Source organism: Sinocyclocheilus rhinocerous, unplaced genomic scaffold, assembly GCF_001515625.1.
Source record: "Sinocyclocheilus rhinocerous isolate Xijiao unplaced genomic scaffold, SAMN03320098_v1.1 scaffold17, whole genome shotgun sequence".
NCBI classification, from domain to species: domain Eukaryota; kingdom Metazoa; phylum Chordata; class Actinopteri; order Cypriniformes; family Cyprinidae; genus Sinocyclocheilus; species Sinocyclocheilus rhinocerous.
This window is the reverse complement of record NW_015634017.1, coordinates 347,179-360,459: the sequence shown is the minus strand read 5'-3', so window position 1 is coordinate 360,459 and position 13,281 is coordinate 347,179. Positions and strand designations below refer to the sequence as shown.

At 36.1% G+C, this 13,281-nt stretch overlaps 1 protein-coding gene across 1 annotated transcript in view; it reads right to left on the bottom strand.

Moving 5' to 3' along the window:
- Positions 1-3,769, bottom strand: part of LOC107745084 (copper-transporting ATPase 1-like) — a 42,016-nt gene extending 38,247 nt beyond the window's left edge. Inside the window, 2 exon segments of the mRNA XM_016558914.1 lie at positions 1,661-1,787; positions 3,414-3,769. Coding sequence (XP_016414400.1) covers positions 1,661-1,780 — 120 coding nt within the window. The 5' untranslated portion in view covers positions 1,781-1,787; positions 3,414-3,769.
- Between the last annotated feature and the right edge of the window lie 9,512 nt (positions 3,770-13,281).

Genomic DNA, 13,281 nt, shown 5'->3' with positions numbered 1-13,281 from the left:
GTGTGTGTGTGTGAGTTGGTGTGTTGATTTTGCACTCTAGACGTTTTAGAGTTTCACCCCTTCATTGCTGTGCAATTTTTATTTGCATTGTGGGGGATTTGTAGATTGTACACAAAAATGTTCTGTATTTTTTCCCCATTTCCCATTCATTTGCTATGGTCGGTCATTTTTGACCGGAGACCATGAGTATAACCATTTTTTTTTTTTTACGACCACTTAGCTTTTTCGAATCATGCCCTCAATTTTTTTGTGTGTTCACATACCAAGTGCCATAAGAGTCACCAAGGTTCGCACCATTCTGGTAAAGCTACGATTTTTAAAAATTCTAAATGTAAAATTATCCGGTCAGAAGTGACCGAAGACCGCACAAGGCTAAAATCTGATCACAAACTTTTGAATGGTAGTGCGGGTATTATTTAATTTCTTTAAGCATGTGTTTTGCTAATCATTACATTTGCATCTAAACTTTAAACTATGGCATGTGCGTGTGATTCCTCAGGCAGCTCTCGCTGGTGATTCACTCGTGTCATCATATGACCCTTAAACCCTCAAATCCTCATGAGGAGACAACAGGAAGTTTGTTTCCGCACAATAAGCACAATTCTAGACCGAGCTGCTTCTTTGTGTTCAGTGCATTGACTGCTCTCTTAGACAGAAGCATACGGTTTGTTTCTGTGTTTAACAAAGACATTTACAGTATTTGGCATTCGACAGTACTGGTCAATAGTAATGCCACCAGACGTCCTTTTAAAGGTTAAAACAGCATCTTAGACAAACACACTATTAAATTATCCGCTCATTTGACCCATGTCTGCAGGGTAACTGTGTTTTAAGGGAAAGGGCAGGACGAATTAGCAACAATTAGGTTTTGTCTCCAAGTTGAACATACGAGTGGCTTTCTTCAATTACGCGACTGTTGCTGGAGGGAAGGCTCTGGCAAATATTATTACCACCATATATTTCTGTCAGATGGCTTTGTCAGCCACCCAGAGAGCCAAGAGTCTAGTCACATACAATGATTCATGGAAAAAGGACACCTGGAAATTTAATCTGTGGCTCAGCTAGGTTTATATGTGTTTGTTTAGGGATAAAGGATGACATTTACACTCATTATCATTGTGGGAAGCTCCATAAGATTAAATAGCACATAAGAAATGTGTTAATAATAGTGAAACTAAGCATATGCACAGACCAGTAATAAACTCAGAGAGATATATAGTCTAGCAATAAACTTGGATACATTATGGTCTATTAAAATTGTATATTAAATGTTTCGTTGCGAAACCAAACCTTTAATATACAACTAAATACATACCTGTTTAACGTACATATGCAACTATAAGGCATGAAGATATTACAATTTTAAATACTGCAAATATATATACATACATATTTTACATACATACATATTTTGCACAACGTTTACTGAAAATGCACTAAAAGGAAATGTTTATAGACTGAATGTAGGCCTATACTTTGAAACCCACACAAGGAAGTAGTAACACTTTTGTTAACTGGCCAAGCATGCATGGCTACAATTTCAATAATTGCATTCATAAAAAGATTAATTTAAAGGTAACAACAGAGGTAATCATCACGTTGACTCATTTATAATGGCTTTATGTTTATGTGGTGTGATTAGCATTAATGTAGCTCTCACCTGTATATGAATGACACCTTGTAGACCCCCAATCCGGCCCTCAATGGACTGGACACAGGAGCCGCAGGTCATGCCCTCGACCCCCAGAGTCACACGACACAGGTTAGCGCTCAACGCCATTCCTCCTCTGGAAGATGAGAGCAAACGAGACGGCATGTACAAACATGCATGTAAAACCGACACGCAAGTGTCACACAAGCAGCTTTCTGACCCACCACAGCAAACCTTCAACCACTTTAGACATCAAATAGTGAAACAAATATGACCAAATAAAAGGGCAGTTTTGCAGCATATTTGAAAGACAACTGCATGAATGGTATTTTAAGGTACTTTAAAAAATACCATGGTATTATCAAGACCAAAAGATAGTCCTTTAAGTAGTTTTTGCTAACAAACTGTTAACAAAATGTTAATAACAGCCTCATAAAATAAACTTGACTGTCCTAAGAAGTAAGCATAATTAACCCGCTAAACACCTTATGAATGTTACTGATACATTTGAATTATTTTGAATTTAATTAAAGCCTCCCTTCCAGGAAAAAACAACAACTAAATAAATCAATATTTACACCATTTTTTACATCACAAGCCAGTTTATATATGTTAATACAAGACTACACGACGACAACAAAATTTAAAAAAATAATAATAATCGGTATTTTATCTCTAACTCTTTGAATAATGAAAATGTATGACCAGGGTTTCTGCAGACATGAACAAGTTAAATTTAAGACTTTTAATTATTTTTGTTGGCGAAATAGCACAAAAACAGGCAATATGGTGTTTAAAACGTAAGTCTCTTAATTAACTTCTTGTTTATTGAACTGTTGTAAAAAAATCAATATCACATTTGTATATGGTAATTTTTGGAGAAAAAAAGGCACTCTTCCGTGTGAACTTGAGTATAAATATACACATTTTCTGCCCCCATGTCTTGAATTTGTGATCATTCTGAATGTATTTTAATAGACTGAATCATGCAGTGATCAGGCAGAGCGCACTGCAAATGCGCATGCGCACTAGACTTCACGTAATGCGTGCACTGTGTAAGTGTTTTTAATGTTTTTTTTTTGCGTCGTGAGAATATTGAGCAAAATAGCTCACTTGTCATGGTGTTATATAACTATATCATGTTATGAATAAACTAAACAATTCTTCTGAGTTTACGTGCGTCACGCTCATTTGTTCTGAAGTCTCGAGACAAAATCTTCGGTCTGTCCAATGATTCTGTATCTTCGGTCTGTAATGAGACCAAAGATAATTAAGACCCATCGAATCCGAATTTAAGACTTTTTAAGGACCCGCGGACACCCTGATGACATTAGGTCTATGAAACAAGAATTATTAACGGTAACATTTAATAAGGTTCCATTTGTTTACCATTAGTTAACCGCATAAGTCAACATACTAACACTAATGTATTTATTAATCTTAGTTAATGTTAATTTCAACATTTACTAATAAGCCTACTTTATTCAAATCGAACGTTATATCTGTCAGTGTTATTTAATGGACCTGAGCTAACTAATAATAAACAAGTAACAACGTTAATACATATTAATAACTGTAACAAATGTATTTCTCATTTTTAATGTTATTTAATGCATTAACCTTGTTATAAAGTGTCACTTCATAAACTAATATAATTATAATCCGAGCCACATGATAAACACATACATATTAGTGTTCGATCTGCCCTCAAGCTAACATAAACAGCAGATGCTAAGCGCACAAAACAGCACGATTTCTTTACCTTTTATGCGAAGTGATGATCCAGAGTCACAGGAACAGCGATTCTGAGCCTCGCAGGACGTTTAAGTCACTTGTTAGGGAAGTTTTACTGTCACTTTCACAGTGACAGCAGCTGTTAGCTGGCTAACATGTACTCTCCCTCGTCTCGAGCAGCCTTTAGGTCCTCCCTTGTATAAAACCTGTCCACATCGAGCGAGACACAAACGTGTGTGGTGTGTGCCCACAGCAGGAGAGTGTGTCCTTACAGAAGTCAGGCTGGAGATGGTTAAATCCATGCGGATTGTTGGGTAATTATCATAAAGACTACAACGCACATCTTTCCCAGCGTGTTCAAGAACGTCAACAGCCGCTGCCGACTGCGCAGACGTCAAAGAGCTGTGTTCAATAGGTAGCCACGTATGGGAAGTTTGTGATGGGATAAACTACTGTATTTTTATTTGAGCTCAACATCCACACCACTGTTCTATACGTTTTTTTAACCAAAAAATATAAAGAATATATCATATATATCATATATCAATATCAGAGCACTGTTTTGTTAGAGCTAATAGTGAGTATGGCAAGCTGAATACGCTTTTAATGTTTCCAGCGTTACTCATAGTAACTGCATTTTTACTAGTAACAATTCCATTAGAGCAGGGGTCCGGCGATTTTTCCTATTGTAAAGTCATGCAGTGTGTAACCTCCTGTCGTCGTTCCATCGTGCAGTGTGAACACAGCAACAACTGAATGCTACCCCAGATAGTCGTTCAGTGTGAAACCAACAGTGATGCGACGTCTTTAAAAATCGTGCAGTGTGAACTCGGCATAAGTTTGGCATCGGGCCAAAAAAATGTTTCGCCACTAGATGGCGGGCCAGACCATATATACTATATATATAGTCAAAGGATAATTTAAGAAATTAATTGATGAAAAATGCAACTAGAATTGCCTGTGACAGACTGTTACAGTGTCTTTTGTAACTGGTAGTGAGCTGTTACTCTGTGTTAAATCCTGTAGTAGGACAGTCATTAACAAAAAGCCACATTTGTGTCGCGGTGTCCGGGTTTTACACTGGATAAATTAATAAAGCAGAGTAGTGACACGCAACCAGGCAAGTATCTTCATTCACCAACTTGCAACACAGACTGCCTTGCTAAAACTATGTGGGAGATGCGAAATAGATCAAAATAACTCAAAAAATAAAAGAGGACTTGAATAAGCCCATTAATGGCATGTTCGAGTCATGCTCTTAACAAACTATGTTGTATTTCGTCTTTCCATATTGTGAATAATAAACGTGTATAATTTTAAAGCCTTGACGTAGCCTACTTTTACACTCAGAATTATTCCTTGGCATCCTCACGTACTAAACTGCATTTTTTAAAAATTGTTTTGCGTGCTGGAGGTATGCTATTACGTCGTGTGCAGAGTGATGTTAACATTTGGTTACACTTTATTTCGATAGTCCACTTTAGACATTCTACTAACTATAAGTAACTTTGTAACTACATGTCAACTACATGTCAACTAATTCTTATTAATTTGCAACTACATGTCTACTAACTCTCAGAGTGGACTGTTAGGGTAGGTTTAGGGTTAGTAGAATAAGTTGACAAAGAAAGTGTTAGAAGATATTAAGCAGACAGTCTACTAATACTCTACTAACTGCTAGTTGACATGTAGTTGCAAAGTTACTTACTGTTAATAGAATGTCTAAAGTGGACTATCGAAAGAAAGTGTTACCTAACATTTAAGCTAGCTGGTGAGAGAAAATGGCACTTTCAAAAAGTCTAAAGAGGAAAGTTGACAGCGAAAATAGGGCATACAAAGAAGAATGGAAAGACAACTATGCGTTCATCCTACCTAGTTTTGTGAATGCAAAGCCGGTGTGTCTTATCTGCAACGAAGTTGTCGCTGTTTGCAAAGAATATAATAGACTCTTTTGAATGTCTTTCAGAACTTTTCAAATTAAAAGCTCTCAATTCATCTCAAAATAAAACATTACTGCAAAAACGTTCTTTTATTTTGAAGGCAAAATCACTAAAGACGAAGTGATTGTGAGTAACTGTTTCTATCATGACAGATCTATTTCAGAACCAGCCGCTATCAAAATAATCTGACTGTGGGCGGGCCAGATATTATTGCTGGCGGGCCAGTTTTTGGGCCGCCTGTTGCCGACCACTGCATTAGAGAGTAGTGTTGTCAAAAGTAGCGAGTCGAGCACGATACCATTCAGGACTGAAATTTTAAAAACATCCATTTGCCGCTAATATTTGAGCACTCTAAAAAACACTGGGTTAAAAACAACCCAATTTGGGTTGTTTTTAACCCAAGGGCTGGGTAAATATAGGACAGAACACATTTGGGGTTAATTTTACCCAGCAAATTGGGTTGTTTTTAACCCAAGGGCTGGGTAAATATAGGACAGAACACATTTGGGGTTAATTTTACCCAGCAAATTGGGTTGTTTATTTAACACATCATAACGGGTTGATTCGTTTTTTTTTTTATAATAATAGCTTATTTTTTACTTTTTACATGAAATAATGTTTACAGATTAACTTAAATCATCTAAACTTTTGTAACATAGCCTACTCCACAACCACTGGTTTGCATGATAACTTCCTTTATTTTCCTTTATTTATCATTTACAGCATTGTTCGTCGTTTTTATGTAGGCTATACATATTGGCTATTTCAACTCGTTTAACAAACATTAGAAGTAAAAATTAAACATTAAACAGAAGTAATTCACTTGTAATCGACCACTCTCTTTTAATCACTTTTTTGATCACTCTGTTATTTAGTTTCCACAGTAACAGTGCTGGTTCTCGTGCCCGAGCTGGAATCGTGTTCGGTGGGGAACTGCTCACGGCTAATACGGGCGGTTCACCCTGCGTTTCACTCATCGCTGAAATATACTGCAACTGCCTCCATAACCTGCCCACAAACAAACAGTAAACAGCTCTGAGGAAATATTTTAACATCCAAAGTATTTGTATTCTGTATCTTGATGAGTAAAATCGTTTGGATACGTTTGGAGAGCTATTGGAGAGCCCTCTAATTCAATTCTTACTAGTAAAATTGCAATTACAACTAAATTAAAGCTAATTTAACTTGCCATAGCTTTTAATATTTTCAGTGTTACTCATAATAACGTTATTTTAACAAAAGTTCCCAAGGATTTATAAATCCAGAGAAATTCCAATTTTAAATAATGGCTCGTCCCTGGTCATTGCCGCCTATCAATGACGTAATATCCGCACTATCCTCAGTTTCCGCTTGTAGACATTAAAAAAAATGCTGCTGTACAGTTAAACCAAATCCATTTCGGCTGTTGCGAATAAAATGAAAATGAAATTAAAAGTATTGCCTGCAGCATTAAAATTGCATCTGCTCAATGTTGCACCACGATTCATTTTACAAATTTTTACAGTGTTGTGCATTATAACCAATCACACACGAGTCTGTTGAGCTTATGAATACAATGGCCAATCAGAGGCGTTCAGATGAGTCATCGCTGAAACGACAGTGTTTGTTCAGACTGACTGACTGAATTCTGCTCTCGCGCAAATTCTCTCATCATAAACAACAAAGTGCAGATGTACGTATCATGTAAGTAAGAGATTCATTCATCAAACAGTTTATAGACAGCTTTATTGATTGTAAGGGGAGTTTTTTTTTTGAGTCCTTAAACTCGCACTAGACTGAAGTTAATCATAATGTGTTTTGACAATGTAAATGTTCTTTGCTCGCTTTCTCTGTTAATTTATTTGCTGTTTGAATAACTGTGAAAGGTACAAGTAATAAATAAATACAAATAATTCATTACCTCATCTGTGAACATGATTCATGGATGGTGAAAACGACATCTTCCATCGTTGCACATCAAGCTTCTCCTTTGAAAATGCGACCTCTAGTGGTGAAAACTTACATATTATGCCTTTAATTCTTACAAATAACAATTGTGATTATAGAGCTCTCTAATAATTGTTACTAGTAAAAATGCAGTTATGATGAGTAACGCTGGGTGAATGCTAACTTGGCTTGCCATACTGCATTTTCACTAGCAGCAATTTAATGAGAGAGCTCTAATTTACATTGACAGTGCCGGTTTTTGGTGTCCTGTCCCCGACAGGAGCTGTTCCCGGAAATGTCCCCGTTTGACTGACTTTTAAAACAGCACATAAAATGCACTGCAGAAAAGAATGAACAACATAGCTTGCTGAGCAATCATGTAGTGGTTATTTACACCAACAGAGGGGGCTGCGAGCTACACTGATTAGACACGCATTAGCAGATCGATCGGATGACATATTGTTATCAAAAGGGACAGTGTTATTGGTCCCACCACAGTGGTCACATACTATTTATGTTAAATGGATAGTTCACCTAAAAATGAAAATCATTTCCATTTACTTCATTTAGGCTAGTTACTGTCATCATTTAGCGACCCACCCTCCACTTCTTCTAAATGAGTTTCTTTCTTTTATTTTGAAGAATGCTGGTACCAAAACAGTTTTGATATTCCATATTTTGTTATGTTTGTCAGGAGGCATCTCAAAATGTTTATCCCGTTTCTATGTATAAAGCCTATTTTTATTCCTTACCGTTCAAAAGTTGGGGGTCAGTAAGATTTTAGTTAAGATTTTAAGTCAGTAAGCAACAAAAGATTTCTATTTCAAATAAATACTGTTCTTTTAAACTTTCTGTATCGAAGAATCCTGGAAACAATCACACAAAAATATGAAGCAGTACAACTGTTTTCAACATTGATAAAAATCAGAAATTTCTGAAGGATCATATGACACTGGAGTAATGATGCTGAAAATTCAGCTTTGATCACAGGAATAAATTAAATTTTAACATATATACCCAGGTGAAAAAGAAATATATTTAAATTGTGCTTTTTCAGACATACTTACTATATTTAAATTATACTATACTAAGTGCATATTCAATGTATTATTTTGAAACAACTTTAAGTATATTAAGTGTATTTCAAGATATGTTTAAGTTGGATTTTAAACCTAGCTTATTACAATTAATGTATCATGTAATGAACAACAGCCTAATCAACCAAAGTAAAACTGAACAACATATTAAACAACATAGCACAAAGTAGACATAAAATATACTTTAAGTAAGGGTAACATAAGTATGTTTTCTGTAAATACACTAGACTATACTACGTCTTTTTCACCTGGGTATTCACATAGAAAACACTTATTTTAAACTGTAATCATATTTCACCAGTGTTGGGAGTAACGCATTACAAGTAACGCGAGTTACGTAATCAGATTACTTTTTTTCAAGTAACTAGTAAAGTAACGCATTACTTTTTAATTTACAAGAAAATATCGGAGTTACTTTTTCAAATAAGTAACGCAAGTTACCTTTTTTTCCCAATTATTAGAGAAATCAGAAGATGTTACTGTAGTTCTAAAATAAATATGAATATGCATTAATTCATCTCACTCACAAAAAAAAAACACACAAGTTCAGTATTGCTGAAAATGAATATATAGGCTATAGAGAGGAATACATGCACTGATTTCTAACCAATATGCCATACTGTAATTTGATGCTGTTTTTTAGTTACAGTATTCCTCAAGTAGGCTATTTACAGAATATATATAATACGCCTCCACACACACACACACACACACAACGTATTGCACCATTAGAGAAAATGCTAAAATTAGTGAAAATGCTTATGTTGCATTCGTGTCTGATTTAATACTGCATCAGTTTCATTACAAATTATAGTGTCAGCATAACAACTTGGTTAGGCTATTTTGTTTTTAATGACTGCAGCTTGAGCTGCATGAACTGCAAGATTGTGTAAAACCTGATGATCATGTTCTCCAGCATGATTCGAGAATCGTCCAAAAAGCATCATGTACGTCAGTGGAAGAAAAAATAAAAAACATCTTTTAACTTCACAGAGTAGGCTACAGTAAATGTCAGAATTTTTTTTAGTAACTTAGAAAGTGCACCATTTTAACTTTTCTTTGCTTAAAACGTTTCTAAATCTAGAAATTTGCAACATTTTAACAACCTATATTATAATTTATTTATCTATATTTTCACTGTGTCCTGTACTGTATACGTAGCATGCCATGAATATACCGTTCAAAAGGTGTTTTGAATGTTTTTGAATGAAGTTTCTTCTGCTCACCGAGGCTGCATTTCTTTGATCAAAAATACAGTAAAAATAGTCATATTGTGCAAATATGATTACAATTTAAAATAGTTGTTTTCTATGTGCATATAGTGTAAAATGTAATTTATTTCTGTGATGTAAACTTGAATTTTCAGCATCATTACTCCAGTCTTCAGTGTCACATGATCCTTCAGAAGTTATTCTAATATGCTGATTTGCACTGTAAGAAATAAATCCATAAAATAGCAGCTCATTACACATGACATTATCCATTAATTTTACGGACATTTCTGTTAACTCTAAAACACAATGCAATGAAGTGTGAAATTCAAAATACTGTGTGATATTCAAAACACCTGTAAAAAATAAATACGGAAAAATGCCTTCAAATTATACAGTATATTGTGCCCTATTTTTACAGATTTTTTTTTAGAGTGTGGTTCAAATGATTTTCGGGGCCACTGTAGTTTTGTCTCTGATTCCTGTGGTTTTCCACTGAACAGGATGAAAAGGGGACGATCAAAGTGTCAGAGCATCACCCCGTCTGAGGGCAGAAACAAGAGACACAGGAGTGTCACGCCAGCATATGTCCAGAGACCCACAGAGGAGACGTGGGGCAGCCTGCCACACCACGTGGTCCTGCACATATTCCAGTACCTGTCTCTGGTGGACCGGGATCGAGCCTCTTCTGTGTGTCGCCGGTGGAACCACGTCTTTCACATCCCAGACCTCTGGAGGAGATTTGAGTTTGAGCTGAACCAGTCGGCCACATCGTACCAGGTCCACACACCCAGATCTCATCCAGCAGATCGTCAAACGACACGCTCAGCACCTGCAGTACGTCAGCTTCAAGGTACGTGGGTTTAGAAACACTCTTAAAAATAAAGGTGCTTCACGATGCCATAGAAGAACCTTTTTGTCTAAATGGTTCCATAAAGAACCTTTAACATCTGAAAAACCTTTCTGTTTCTTTGTGGCGAAAGAAGGTTCTTCAGATTATAGAAAGTGTGGAACTTTGTGGAACCAAAAATGGTTCTTCTATGACATCGCTGTGAAGAACCTTTTAAGCCGCTTTATTTTTAAGAGTGAAGGGTGATATTGTCACACCATACATGGAAATGATCTGTGTACAATGTGTGGAACAGAATGACTCTGCAAAACCATGTGCATTAACAGCACTAACACTGCAAGAAGAAATTAAGAATTTTAGGCTCACATAGGCTGCATTTATTTGATTAAAAAATAGAGTAAAAACAATAATATTATGAAATATTATTAGAATTTAAAAACGATTTTTCTCTGTGAATATAGTGTAAAATGTAATTTATTTCTGTGATCAAAGCTGTATTTTCAGCATCATTACTGCAGTCTTCAGTGTCACATGATCTTCAGAAATCATTCTAATATGCTGATTTGCTGCTCAAGAAACATTTCTGATTATTATCAATGTTGAAAACAGTGCTGCTACATATTTTTGTGGAAACCGTGATATTTGTTTCAGGATACTTTGATAAAGAAATAGAAAGTTCAAATGCATTTATTAAAAACAAAAATATTTGTAACATAAGTCTTTACTGTCACCTTTGATCAATTGAACATTTTCAATATTATTCAGTATTAATTCCTTTAAAAAAGGGTAATGCACTCGCACTGAGGATCACATTATTCATTCCTGCGATCACAATATTAGTTTGTATGATCAATGCTCAAAATGTCTTAAAACCTTAATGTATGATGTTGTAAAATATTCTAAATAAACAGTTTTAAAGATCCATCTGATCTGTTTGAATGTGTGCATAAAACTAAAATGTAACGCATGTACATTGCATTAAGAAAAGAATCAAAACTGTCATTTTAAAGGGATAGTTCATCCAAAAATTAAAATTCTGCCATCATTTACTCAATCTCCATTTGTTCCAAATCTGTATTAGTTTCTTTCTTCTGTTGAACACAAAAGAAAATATTTTGAAGAATATTGGTACCGAAACATTTGCTGGTAGCCATTGACTTCCATAGTATTTTTTCCATACTATTGAAGTCAATAGCTATTTATTTTATTTCTATTCTATTATTGTGATTTTTTTTTTTCCATGCACCATTCAGGTTGACAGCTGCACAGAATCTGCAGAAGCAGCCTGTAACATCCTCTCACAGCTGGTGAACTGCACCATTAAAACACTGGGTCTGATTTCCACAGCACGGCCGAGCTTCATGCACGTGTCCCAGGTACTACAGAAACTTATTCACTCTTAACATACGACACTCACCAGCTGAATATGACTTCAAACATCTGTTTTAAACCCAGTCGCTAGCTGAGAAATACTAGAATGTCACAGTGTGGGTGTCAAACGTGGGTTTGCTGTAGTGTGTAATTTCACCCTCCACAAAATCCTGACAGTTTGAAACACGGCAGTATAACCAGTATTGAAAGTGACGTGTAGAGGCGCGTTGTGGCTTACTTAGTCACAAAAGATTCAAAAACAAAAGAACGCCTGACTTCTTTATTTAACTACAGACTTGATGGAGGGAATTTACAGGATTAATCACACAATAATGTGACTTCCAGCTGGCTCTGCTGTTTGTGTCCTTCTTTCTACTTTCAGTGAGTCAGTGCCCTCACCTAGAGGCTCGATTATCCTTCAGTCGTCATTTCACTTTGTCTAGTGTACTCCGTTCAGGTCAGGGCCATTTTCTCAAAACATTCAGATGAGGACATAATCAACAGTACAAGAATAGAGCATAATAGTTGGGTTCCGGAAGTAAAAACTCCATTTTCTCCATAGTGAAAATTATTTTTAACAACAGCTTATAAAGCTTCAAAGACTGACCTACTGTGAGCTTTGAGGTTGGTGTATGCTTTTGTTGAAGCCATCTGTTCACAGTTATTTAAAATAATTGTGTTTATCAGCTGAATTTCTAATGAAAAACTACATTACCCATGATGCTCTACAGAAAACTCCACCAATCAGACCTCAGGGAACGCCCACTCACATGAGCGCCACAGTTCGTTTGCTGGCTTCCATGGCTGTAATACCCTGTGTTTTCCACCAACTGGAATATATAGTATAATATAGTGCAGACTACACTTTTATTTGTCAGCCTATCTCTCTTTCTTTCAGTAGCGGAAATTTAAATGTGAGATTCTGGAAACGAGATCTAAATTTAGCGGGAACGGTCGAGTCAGGAAGAAAATTATTCTAAGCGGACAGCGGGTGAACAAAGAGTGAATATATAGCGGGAGCGGGTGGGTGCGGAATATAACCTTGCGGGAGCGGGACTAAAAAAACAGTCCCGCGCAGACCTCTAGCTGTTAGTACAACTGGCCCTAAATGTCTGTTGTCTGCCATTATGTCCCCACCAATGCCAAAATCAAACCTACACCACTGGTTGTTGATACTGATTTCATTTGATTGGGAACAGCCCTCCAGTGTCTTACTATTCAAATCTGATTAAAGGTGCAATAGGTGATTGTCTTCAGAAACATTTTTGTTATGCTGGTTGAAAGTCTCTTCACATCCCGATAGCAATCATTAAGTTAAGTGGTCTAAATGTATTTATCTGTATTTATATATTCTGTGGAATAAGAAATATTCGTCCAATCAAAACGTTCGGTCCGAGCGTTTTAATTGGCTTTCCTACCTGCCTGTCAACATGTGTATTTGCAAACCTCTGCGCACCCTGTTCGCGCAGACAGAATACGTCATCAGCGCGTTCACGCACGC